The following is a 12,660-nucleotide window of genomic DNA, read 5'->3' as shown; positions in this document are numbered from 1 at the left end:
TGCACAGAAGGATATGGATGATATGTGTTAGCCACAGAAAGGTCCTGACTTACAAGTGTCTGGATATGAAACAATAAAAAAACAAATGAAGATGATTAGTAGGAGGCATAGAAAGACCACAGGAGACAGAAAAAAAGTAAGTAGGATTTCGTAATTCTCAGATGAAGGGATTGAGAGAGAAGAAAGATTCTCTAAACTTTTTTCATTTGGGTGTCTAAGAGATTGTGTGCATAATGCTCAGTAGCTCAAGTGTCTGAAGCTTGCGACCCCATGGACTGTAGCCTTCCAGGCTTCTCTGTCCATGGAATTCTCCAGGTAAGAATACTGGAGTGGGTTGCCATTTTCTTCTCCAGGGGATCTTCCTGACCCATGAATGGAACCTGTGTTTCCTCCATTGTTAGATGAATTCTTTACCACTGAACCACCTGGGAAGCCCATCTAAGAGATGAAAAGTTTCATAAATAGGTAGAGGAGTGGTTTGTGAGGCTCCAATGAGAAAGAGAATTCAGTTTTAGATATACTAAATTTGATATTGACAGACATTAAAGTGGCACTGTTCAAAAGAGAGTTAAAAATTCAAGACCAGAGCTCAGATTATGATATTATGATATGTGAGGTGGAGAGTTCACACTTGCAGGAATGGATGATATCACCAAAGAAGCTAATATGGTAAACCATGAAGGTTGAGGGCAGAAACTGAGAAAATATCCTCTTACGGGGCAAGAAGGGATAACTGTTTCCTGTGCAGCAGCAAAAGGGCCAGAAGGCTGCCTGAACCCTGAGTCTCACCTACTCCAGAGAGAAATTTGAGCGATCAAAGTGTCAACGAAATCAAGGAGCCTGGCATTTAGTAATGACGTCATTATTGACTGTAGAAGCTGTTTTGGTAGAGCAGGGGTGACGGATCAAATGATATCTCAAAAGAAAGATTGAGATGACTATTGTGACTCGAGGCTAAAAGAAAAGTGGGCTAGATAGCATCTTTCCCTGCACCTTTCTTAAGCAGCAGCATGTTAGGTAAACAAGAGACAACGCAGAATTGACCTTGTAATTACTAGAAACACATAGAAAATCTCCAAGTATTTGGTAAGTCTGATTTGCGTGCATGTGTGCTTGGTTGTGTCCAACTCTTGTGACCCCATGGACTGTGGCCCACTGGGCTTCTCTGTCCTTGGGATTTTCCAGGCAAAAATACTGGAGTGGGTTGCCATTTCTTCCTCCAGGGGATCTTCCTGATCAAACCCAAGTCTCCTGCATCTCCTGCACTGGGAGGTGGATTCTTTATGACTGAGGCACCGGGGAAGCCCCAACAGTCTGATTTACTGTGTAATTATTAGAACTTTCTGCTCAGCATCCTTCATTAGCTCTGTTGCTTGGTAAACGAAGTATGACCTAGAAGGCCCTCTGTGATCTTCAGCCTGACGTCTTACTCCCCCACACACCCCCAAACCCCAAGATGTGCACACACAACTTTCTTCAGTTTTCCAAATGCCTCATGCTGTTTCTTTGTCCTGATGTTTGTAACTTCCATGTCTTCCAATTCCTTCTAACTTGTTGAATCTATCAATCTTCCCAGATTGAACTTAAAGCTCTCTATAAAGCTTTTCCGCTTGTTCAGGGTTGACATTAACAGTGGAAAAGACCTTGATGCTGGAAATAATTGAGGGCAGGAGGAGAAGGGGGCGACAGAGGATGAGATGGTTGGATGGCATCACCAACTCAATGGACATGAGTCTGAGCAAACTCTAAGAGATGGTGAAGGACAGGGAATCCGGCATGTTGCTTCCATGGGGTCACAGAGAGACACAACTTAGGGACTGAACGACAACAATAGTGGTACCTTTGGCATTTCTTGCTGTACCATATTCACTTCTGTTATTTTGATAAAACAAACAAAAAATATAAATATTTAAAACTTGTAAAAAAAAAAAAAAGGTCCTAATATCGTTAGTTTGTTGTGACTTCCAATTTCCTTTCTCCGTGTTACAGTAGGCTATTTTTTCCTTTCCATAAACTCTTTGAAGCAATTATCCTGTTTCTGCCTAGACTATTAAGAAGCGAGATGTGCCTCTTTTCTTAATCTAAATGACTGAACTCAGGCCAATTAAAGTTTCAGTGCTACACGAATCTGGGAGGGCTTAATCTCGATTTGTATTTGCATTTATGACCGTTGGTTCTCCTGGGGACGAGGGAGACGGAAAGACGGCCCCTGTTACACCTGGTTTCAGGTTGATTACAATCGATACGGGACTATTTTAGCATAAAAGGCTCGATTTGTATTAAACACCTTTTTGGGAAGAGGAGGTAGTGGTGCTGAAGATAAAATCTTTTATCAAAATCCCTCCAGTTTGCATTGTTCTTTGGGGAATAGGCTTTCAATAGCCAAGGAACAAAAGAGCATTTGGTTTTCCAATCTCCCTGAGGCGTTAGCGGCTTCCAGGAGAAATCTAAGTATAAATTATCTACGAAGAAAGCGTGTGTTGTGTGTGTGTTGCGGGGTTGGGTGGGGGCATAGGAAGAGGAGGAGGGCAGGAAAGGGAGCTGGAGCACACGCTAAGGTTCCGAGGACTTTTTCGCGAGGTACCTGTTTATGTAATATTTATAGTTAGAGGCGCTGCAACGGCATCAGCGCACTGACCCGCACTTTCCGGCCCCGTTTACAACCACAAGCTGGGATACAATGGGGATGGGAGAAGGGGACTAGAAGCGTCCGGCAGTTGGGAGCTGTCTAAACAAGCGGGAAACCAGCCACTGGTGCCGAAGCCAAGCCCAGAGAATTTCTCCCTGGCTCTGGCACCGGACTATGGACCCCGAAGGAGGGCAGTGATACTAAGGATCAGCAGGGGAGCTAGCTTAAATATGGAGCACCTGGGATTCGACTTAAGATTTTTATTCAGTAGGCGGGTTTCTGAGCTAGGGCTTAGAAACCGGCTTTTTCAGCCAGCTCTCTGGGGATTCTAAGACTGTGACCCGGGAACCTCACGCCGAGACTCTAGGGCGCGGGACCCGGCCTCTTCACGCGCGGAAAAGACGCGCCAGGATCGGGGCCGCGCGCGATGGCTAGCGCGCCGCTCCCCAGCAACAGCGCATGCGCCGGTTGCCTTCCAGCGAGGCCGCGCAGCTCCGCGGGCCCGGATCTTCCAATCCGAGCCCGGCGTTCTCCGAGTGCGTATCCTGGAGCTGCGGGCTGCGGCAGGCGGGAGGAAAGGGGCAGGCCGGGGTGGGGCTAGGGGCCCCCGAAAGTCTGCGGAGGTCTGCTAGAGAAGTCTAGTCTCCGGAAGTGGCCGTTGTAAACACAGTCTCTCGGGGGCTGGTCTCCTTTCGTTCACCGCTGTGCTATTCGTTTCCCTTCCCCGGGTCCTAGAGTCCGTCGGGTTCCAACAGTTTTTGCTCTGACCCAGTGGTCGGCCCGGGCCTCTTTCAGCCTTTGAGATTTGAAGCTGCCCGCAGGGGCCGTGGGTGTGCAGTTTGGATCGCGGGAGCCCCCCTGAGGTAACCATCAGATGTGGGAGTTTGGAGGAGAAAGACTGGGCTGGGAGGTGTTGAGAGGAACGGTTATAGAGGGGCTGCAGTTAAGGTTATGGGAGACCCTGAGATTGAGGCTGTTCTGTCATTGGGGACTCACCTCCAGTTCCCAGGGCTGCGCCTTTTCGCCCACCTGGAGGAAGATGCTTCCGGATCATCCTAGCCAAAGACCGCTGCCTCAGTACACAGAGGACTGGGTAGGGTCCAGAGGGCAGGACTCAGAGGGCCTGGACTTGGAGCTTCTTAAGTTTACAACTCCGGATTGCTGGGCTCTTTCCCTCTCAAGAATCAGTAAGTCCTTCGAGGACAAGAATCAGATCACTTTCATCCCTTTTAATAAAAATGACAGCCACACACTAGACACTGTATAAATGTTTGATAAGTGAAAGAATGAGTTGTGCTAGGCTGTCTTCTGTAGCTTCTACTTCATGACTCTTAAGAGAAAAGAGAGCTCTGAGTTGCTCCGTGCTGTACGATTTCTGCAGAAGTGGAGTCTCCTTTTGACTGTTCTTTATTACATGTGATATTTATCCTAGGCAATTCCACTCTCCCCCCCCCCCCCCCCGTTTAAGCAGATCGCAAATGATAACCACTTAAATTTACTTGAGAACCAATTTCAGTTAGTGTCCAAATCTTTTTGAACACATTACACATTGATGTTTTATTTAGTTGTTTTCATAATCTTGAAGGATTATGAACCTACCATTTTTTGTCACTTGTTTTATTGAACAGTTAGTGTCTAGTAACAAAACAAGCAGAGAGCAGGAAAGGAACTTGGTTTCCCATGAAATGAAGAGGAAACAAAGGCAGTGTGCAACCTCCTACAAGGAAAGATGAAAGCAGTAATTTTAGTTTGGAGCTTTCTGTATCAGTTCTAGTGGAGACTTTTATTAGCTGTGTGACCTCCGGCAAATCACCTAAGCTCCCTGGGCAAGAAAATGCCTTATCTGTCGGATAAGAAGGATAGACTGGATCTCTGAAGTCTCATTTAATCCTAAAATACTTTGATTGCCTCAACCCATTTGTCTTGGTTTTGTTTTGATGAAAGAACCCAACGTCTTTTTTAAAGGTGAAATATATGTTTGCTAATAGACACCACACTACAGATGTGGTTAGTATTGAAGATAGCACTGTGTTGTGAAAGATAATGGATTTAGGAGTCAGCCACAATATGAACTTGAATTTTAACCCTCCCACTGGATATCTTTATACACAAGTTACTCAACCTCTCCAAGCCTCAGTGTTCTCATCTGTGAAACGTGCATAATAATCTGTAGGGTATTGGGAAGATTCACTGAGCTCCGATATGCTTCTTATAGTGTCTGCCATGTAGGAAGTGCTCAATAATAAGTTTTCATCTTTTATTTCTCCCTGCCTCTCCCCTTTCCCCTGGTATATACAGAGTGATATGCACTGAGAGAGATCAGTGCATTCTGGATGACCTACAGAAGGACTCAGATATGAGATAGGAAAACTTACCAGCAGTAGCTCTGAAATTTAAAGCAGAATTGTCTTTTTGGCTGGTACTTACTCTCAGTATGTCCAGACCATTGATCTCTTGTCCTCAATTGCCCCATTAACTATTTCTAAAAAACTTCTTGATGAATGATGTACATAACATCCCTAATCTGTTTTGGGGCTTCTCTTGTGGTTCAGCTGGTGAAGAATCTGCCTGCAATGTGGAAGACCTGGGTTTGATCCCTGGGTTGGGAAGATCCCCTGGAGAAGGGAAAGGCTACCCACTCCAGTATTCTGGCTTAGAGAATTCGGTGGACTGTATAGTCCATGTTTCAGGAAGAGTTGGACATAGCGACTTTCACTTTCTTTCATCTGTTTTAGTGGGAATGGTGAGAATAGACCAACTTCACTACCAAAACATAAAGATATTAACACATTAACATAAGAAACTGATTTAAACTTTGCCTTTATCCATCACTGCCCAATGGGTGCCCTGCTTTTGGCCCAACTCTGTGGAAATCCCTTCTGGATTGAGAAATTCACTGGACATCTGGGTCATCTTTTATTAAGACCCTGACTTGTAGTTTGGATGTGTGGAAGAATGATCTGTGTTTAAGAACTCAGCAGTATGGAGCAGAAGTGCTTCCCTGACGTGAGGGATGCCACGGGGTGAGCTGTGTGTTGAAGGTTAATGGCAACGGTACATAGCAAAGCTCTGGAGATAGCCAATTTGGATTTGAATCCTTACTCTGTCACTTACTAGAGATGTGACTTTGGACAAGTGACTGAGTATCTTTAAGCCCCAGTTTCCCAGGGTATAAAATGGGGATATTAACGTATCTTCCCCTTGGGGTTGGTGTAGAGTGAAATGAGATAATCTAAGTGTGATACCTGGAGAAGGGATGTTTGTGTGTGCACAGTAGGAATGGTGATGGAAGGGTGTGGCTTTGGGGTATCAATTTGTTCATAGATAATGGAATTATGAAATATGTGTCCTTTTGTGTCTGGCTTCTTTCACTTAGCATAATGTTTTCAACACTCATCCATGTTGTGGCATATATTGGTACTTCATTCCTTTTTATGGTTGAATAATATTTCATGTTTGTTTATATATTGGCAAATGATGGATATTTGTGTTTTTACTTCTTGGCTGTTTATGAACAATGCTGCTATGAACATTTGTGTACAACTTTTTACTAAAGTCCAGTAGTTGTCTTAGAATATGTCTTGGTATTGATTGTGCTGGGTTCGTGTCCTCAGATGTGCAGCTTATTTTTTGGAACTGTGGATTAGAATCTTTTTATATTTAAGAAAAATTTTCTTGAATTACAGTTCTTAGTGTTTGTTCTGTTTCCCTTGCTTTATCGCTTATTCAGGGACTTCTTTTATTTCCATGTTGGTTATTCTTTGTCTGTTTTCAGTATATTTTCACATTCTCTTGAATAATTTTGGTTTCTTAAATTTTTGTTTAAAAATTTTATTTAATTTTGTATGTCCTTTAAGAGTTTTTTTTCTGATCATGTCTATTTATTCTTGTTCCCTCTACTTTAGTCTTCACTGCAGAATTGTTTTTTTTAATGTTTCTAATCTTCGTCTGATCTTATGTCTGATGTTTTCTAATTCTGATTCCTGTCCTTTCATGCCTTATACCATTTTGTTAATGTCTTGTAGCTCATCTTTTTCAATAATTGCTTTTATTTATTTGACTGTGCCAAGTCTCAGTTTGGGCCCATGAGACCTTTGATCTTTGTTGCAGCAGCATGTGGAATCTTAGTTGTGGCATGTGAGACCCTAGTTGCGGTTTGTGGGATCTAGTTCCTGATCAGGGATCCAACCCAGGCCCCTTGCATTGGGAACACGGAGTCTTAGCTACTGGACCACCAGGGTAGTCCCCCTTGTAGCTCGTTTTGAAATAGTAAGTTATGGTTTTAATCTGATTTGTGGACTTGTCTTTCTGTCATTCTTTCATTTTCAGGAGTCCATTCCGTTCCTTACTCTCTTTCTCCTCATATTTGTATGAAATTTGAACACTCTGGTTTTCTGTTGCTGATTTTTATGAAAGGTTAGTCTTCCTGAATTTTGAGCATGGTAAAGGAAAGCTTTTCAGAATTCACAAAACCCTGCCTTATTTTGTTGTGAGTGCTTGGTATTGAGATTTCCTGGCCTTGTTTCCTCCTACAGTTTGGTCTGAGCTATCTCTTTACTTTGTCTTTATTTCCCCTGATTCCATTTTCTACTGATTCTCATTAGTGTGGGCCCCTGTTCACGAAGGGCACCTTGGCAGGTCAGTAATGAAAGTCTGTGAGGAGACTGTCTTACCATGTGTCTGTTTCATGTGTCACTTTCAGCCCTTGCTCTCAGATTTTCCTGCCATGCTTTCCATTAACTATCTGTTGATCCTTTGGGGGTTCTTTCAGGGGGGTCTTGTTATTTCCCTTTGCTTTCTTCTGTATGGATACCTCCACCTCCATGTGGGTTTTGTGGTTGTTGCTGGTTTGCCCTTATTCATTTGTATTTTGTTCTGTTTGTTGTAAACATTGCCCATGACTTTCTCGTTTTTCTGTTACCTTAGATAGGATTTTTATAAACTCTGCTATGTAAATTCATTAGGAAATTAACCTATGGAAAAACAAAGTGACATACACATGTAGGCAGGGTTGATGTCAGAATCCATTTTGTACTTTACATATGAACTCTTTCTCTTTTCTTTTTTCTTTTTAACTCTGCAAATGCATTTTCAAGCTTGTTATCTGTATTATTTTTCTATTGTGTAACAAGTTACCACAAACTTAGGGGCTTAAAACAGCCCTGATTTATTATTTCTCAGTTTCTATAGGTTGGGAATCTGGCACTGTGTAGGTGAGCCCTCTGTTCAGAGTTTCACTAAGTTGCAATCAAGGTGCTGCTGGCAGCGTTCTTATGTGGAACCTTGACTTGAAAGAATTTGCTATCCTGTTCATTCAAGTTGTTGGCAGAATGTTTTTTTTTTGGCTATGCCATGCAGCTTGCAGAATCGGCTTGCAGAATCTTGGTTCCCTGACCAGGGGTCAAACCTGTGCTCCCTACAGTGAGAGCATAGGGTCCTGACCACTGGATCTCCAGGGAATTGCCCAGAATGTGTTTCCTGTTGGCATCTGTATGATCGAGGGATCTGGCTTTTTACTGCCTTTGGGGAGGGTGCCTGCAGTTCCCTGCCAACTGGCCTTCTACATTGGCAGTTCACAGTGTGACAGCGTGCTGGGGGTTATCTGTCACTTCATCAGCTAGGACAGAGTCGTATATAACATTAAGTAATCATGGGAGTGCAGCCTGTCACCTTCGCCATGTTATCTTGGTTAGAAGCAAGTCTCAGGTTCTCCCCAGTAAAGGGGAGGGTATTATACTAGAGAGAAACACCATGGGACAGAGATCATGGGAAACCATCTACCTGTTATGCTGTCTGTATCAGTGATCTGGAAATCAGTGAAACTTGCGTCTGAGGTAGGGAAGACCCTTTCTCTCTAGACGACCATTCAAGTTTGAAGATGTTAGATACCAAAATAATGCACTGAAAAACGATGGTTCTCGTCAGTTTAGCTTTATTGAAACAATGATATTAAAGTTTGGTTAACTACCTTTCCCCACATTTCTCTGCCCAAGATCAAAACAAAGTCAAAAACACAGACATTATTAAGGCTCTAAGTATGTAAATTCTTTTCCTGTGAGGTAAATAGAGGTTCTGTTTGTGTCACATAAGTTTGTACATGTGGTATGTGTGTATGTATTTAATTGTTTTCACAAAACAAAAAACATTATATATATATGTACTTTTGAGCCTTGGACATGACTCTTAAGTATAAAAGAGTCCCTTCCAAGTTCTAACTCTTTTACTTCATTCTGAAGGCAGATTCTTTGGAGTTTGAACTTTGAGGGCACAGTGGTAAGATGAAAAGATTTTGAGACTCAGTATCAGAAGAGCTTGATTCTTCGGTGTCCTCTACTGAGTAGCTGACTGGCTATAGGCAAGTCATTTAAGCCTTTGTGAATCAGATGCATTTCTGTAATTGAAATGAGGATAATAAACCTCAGGTAAGATAATTATAATTTACCTGTATCAACAGTGACCTTGTAGAATGAGCTTGGGCTTAGAGTTATATAGTTAGATAGTAACGAGTTGGAATTTTGATCCTGTAACTATGTGACTTTTGACAAATGACTTATAATATCTGTCTTAGATTTCTCTTTTAAAAAATGGGATAATCTTTATATTGTGGTGTTGTAAGGATCAGAGTTCCATAGCTCTGTGTATAAATACCAGGGACAGTGCTTACTGCACTAGGTGTTCAAGAAATTAATGATAGTGGTGTGTGTTTGTCTACCACTGTTCCCAAGTGTAGTATTTAGGAGGAATAAAATAAAATGGGATTTCCCCCCTCATCTTGGTAAGCATTCCATCTTCTTTGTCTAGGTCAAGCTATTCTGCATCAGCCGTGTGAATCAGTGTTTTGAAGATCCCCTAGTGTTTGGTTCTAGGAACCATTAGTCCTGTTCTTAGTCCTGTGTTTGGGTCTACATCTCAGTTGGCTTATTTGAGTCCTTCTTTCAGTGATCTCTCTTAGGATTGTTTATTACGAGCAGGGACAGATCAGGTTAGATTTTGGTGGGGGGAGGTCTTCTAGCTATCCTTGGACACCTACAATTTTACTAAATAATTCTTCTGTTTTTCCTTCATGATGGTGTATGTGCCTTGGCGGATCATTTATCATTCAAGTAATTATCATTCAATGCCCTGGCCTCTTGTATTAATTTTTTAGCCATATAATTTTTAAACATGTCCATTATAAAGCAAAGCAGAGAGAAATGAAACTATTTAAAAACTAAGGCCAGATTTTTGCCTTATCAGGTACTCGTAATGCTAACACACTGGGTTATTGGTACAAAATATCTTTTAAGTGTCCATCAATAGATAAATGGATAAAGAAAACATTATATATATACACACATATATATATACACTCATACATAAAAGAAAAATCACTCATCGTCTCAGGACTCACATAAGTAACTACTATTATATGGTTTACTTCAACAGACTTCAGTCCATGTAACCTGTAAGCCACAGACATCTTGGACAGTTTAAATCATCAGTAACGAAGTATATCATTAAGCAACAGTGGGATATTTTGAAAGAATTGGAAGACTTGTCATGAATTCAAACACTTCGAGTAATACCCCTGGTGATATCCAGAGGTAAGCCTTCAGTATCTTCTACGAGTTGAGGAATGCTTTTGGTTGCAAGGACCATGGAGAAGTAAGTGGTTGGGGTGGCTAATTGTAAGAATTCTCATGAGATGGTAAGGGAAATGGCAGTTTCATGGGACTGGAAGAGCAGGGGTGATGCCTGGTAAAAATCAGACCTGGGTCTGGAGACTTTATGTGGCTCTTTGTGCTCCTTTCTTAACTCAATGTCTACTTTCTTTGGTCCCTAGAGACTTGCTTATTCTTTTCCACTTCTCTAAATCTTTTCTTCTGCGTATTCATTATTACTTGGCTTGCCATAATATGTGTTGCTCTGTTTTTCTCTTACTTCCTCATTGTCCCGACTGATTCATCCCCCTAGTTAAGCATTGTGTTAGTTTTAGCTCCTGTTGCTAACTGCTCCTTTTCTTGGAGTTTACATTCTAAGAATTGCTGTTGCTCACCTTTTTTTGTACCATTCATATCTGCCTTTGAGTGAGGTGCCTGCCTTTGGTTTATTCATTTCTCATGTGTATAATATAAAAACTCTTAAGTCTATAATATAAAATGGAGCCATTCTGGAGAGTGCAACTCAAAACCTGGTTTACAAAGAAATAAGTACAGAAATTGAAAATAGGTGTTTAGAAACTTTTATAAGCACATTAGAGAGTAATTTTCTGTTTGTTGAATCTGATAATAAATGCCTTAAGATTGAATTTTATCTGTTTTTAAATTTTCTTTTTTAATTTTCCCTTTTAAATATATTTTAGAGAAGCAATGGGAGTGGGGTAGGGATAGTAATTGTTGACATTTAGAGAAGAAGTCATTTTGCGCACCTTTTCAGCAGGAATGTGTGGGTGCGGCAAGTATGGTGGCTAACATGTACTTTGCTTTATCAATAGGATTTGCTATATAAACATTTTCCACCTGTCTCCAGGAGCTACCTTAAATTCTTTCTGGAGCAAGATAGAGAATAAATGAGTAAAATATTAACATTTTTCTTTGTTCAAATTTTATCTCAAGAATTCTTTGTTTTACCAGATGTTTCAAGGGTTAAGAGTGAAGTGTCATCAGTTAGTTCTCCACCACTTTAGTGAAGATGGTTCAGATACTGCTAAACAGGGTATCTTCAAGGTTCCTTCTCTATCTAATAGCTGATTTTATATAAGCACATAGATATGTATATTTTAATACATATTTTAATGCTGATAATGCATGTGTTTTTAGAATTATTTAAAAACACAAGTGAATGAAACAATGAAACTGCTTATAATCTTACCACTTAAGAGTTAACACTGATAGTATTTTGGTTTATATCTGCACAGAATTTTTCTTTTCAACATACACATATATTTATAAATGCATATTTTAAAAATTAGAATAATATTTACAATATTTAGTATCTTGTTTTTCAATATTTGGGAGACCAGCTTGCCAAATTAATATACATGTATCATAATTTTTAATAAGTACGTTCAGTTCAATTCAGGTGCTCAGTCGTGTCCGACTCTCTGTAACCCCATGAATCACAGCACGCCAGGCCTCCTTGTCCATCACCAACTCCTGGAGTTCACTCAGACTCACGTCCATCAAGTCAGTGATGCCATCCAGCCATCTCATCCTCTGTCGTCCCCTTATCCTCCTGCCCCCAATTCCTCCCAGCATCAGAGTCTTTTCCAATGAGTCAGCTCTTCGCATGAGGTGGCCAAAATACTGGAGTTTCAGCTTCAGCACCATTCCTTCCAAAGAAATCCCAGGGCTGATCTCCTATAAGTACATTACTCTTCAGAATTCTAGAATTTGGACCAATGAAGTTATTTAAACTCTGCTATTTACCCCTGATCTACTTTCTGTTTCTGTAGATTTGCATTTTTTGAATAATTCATATAAATGGGATCATACAATATGAAATCATTTGTGTCTGTCTTCTTTCATTAGGCATGTTCTTTGAATTTATCATGCTATAACATGTGTCAGTACTTTGTTTCTTCTCATTGCTGAATATTCCATTTTATGGATATGTACATTTTGTTTAACCATCCATCAGTTGATGGACATTTGGATTGTTTCCACATTTTGCCTATTATAAATAATGATGCTGTGAGCGCTTGTGTACAAGTCTTTGCATGGAAATACTATTTCATTTTCTCTTGGGTAGATTCTTAGGAACACTGTTACTTCCGTCATATAGTAAATTTATGTTAACATTTTTAAGAAACTACTGAATTGCATTCTGAAGTGACTGAACCATACTACATTTCTACCAGCAGTGTATAAGGGTTTTAGTTTCTCCACATCCTCACCAGCACTTGTTATTTTCTGACTTTTTGGTTATAGCCAATCTAGTGAAAGTGGTATGTCACGGTGATTTTATTTTTATTTTCCTAAAGAGCGATGATGTTGAACATACTTGTACGTGCATTTTTTGGCCATTTGTGTATCTTCATTGGTGAAAAGCCT

At 40.8% G+C, this 12,660-nt stretch overlaps 1 protein-coding gene across 8 annotated transcripts in view; it reads left to right on the top strand.

Annotated features, from left to right (window-relative positions):
• Window positions 1-2,510: 2,510 nt before the first annotated feature.
• Window positions 2,511-12,660, top strand: part of CCDC171 (coiled-coil domain containing 171) — a 341,259-nt gene continuing 331,109 nt past the window's right edge. For 4 of the 8 annotated variants that reach the window (XR_009737984.1, XM_061425246.1, XM_061425245.1 and 1 more), the window contains exons 1-2: window positions 3,178-3,492; window positions 10,055-10,212. Coding sequence is in view for 6 of the 8 variants with exons in the window: in XM_061425246.1 (XP_061281230.1) it covers window positions 10,169-10,212 (44 nt within the window). In the remaining 2 variants the exon portion in view is untranslated. The other 4 variants (XM_061425240.1, XM_061425242.1, XM_061425244.1 and 1 more) reach the window with 4 other exon arrangements.

This window comes from Bos javanicus, chromosome 8, assembly GCF_032452875.1.
Source record: "Bos javanicus breed banteng chromosome 8, ARS-OSU_banteng_1.0, whole genome shotgun sequence".
NCBI lineage: Eukaryota > Metazoa > Chordata > Mammalia > Artiodactyla > Bovidae > Bos > Bos javanicus.
The sequence above is the reverse complement of the archived record's forward strand: the minus strand, read 5'-3'. Positions and strand labels throughout refer to the sequence as shown.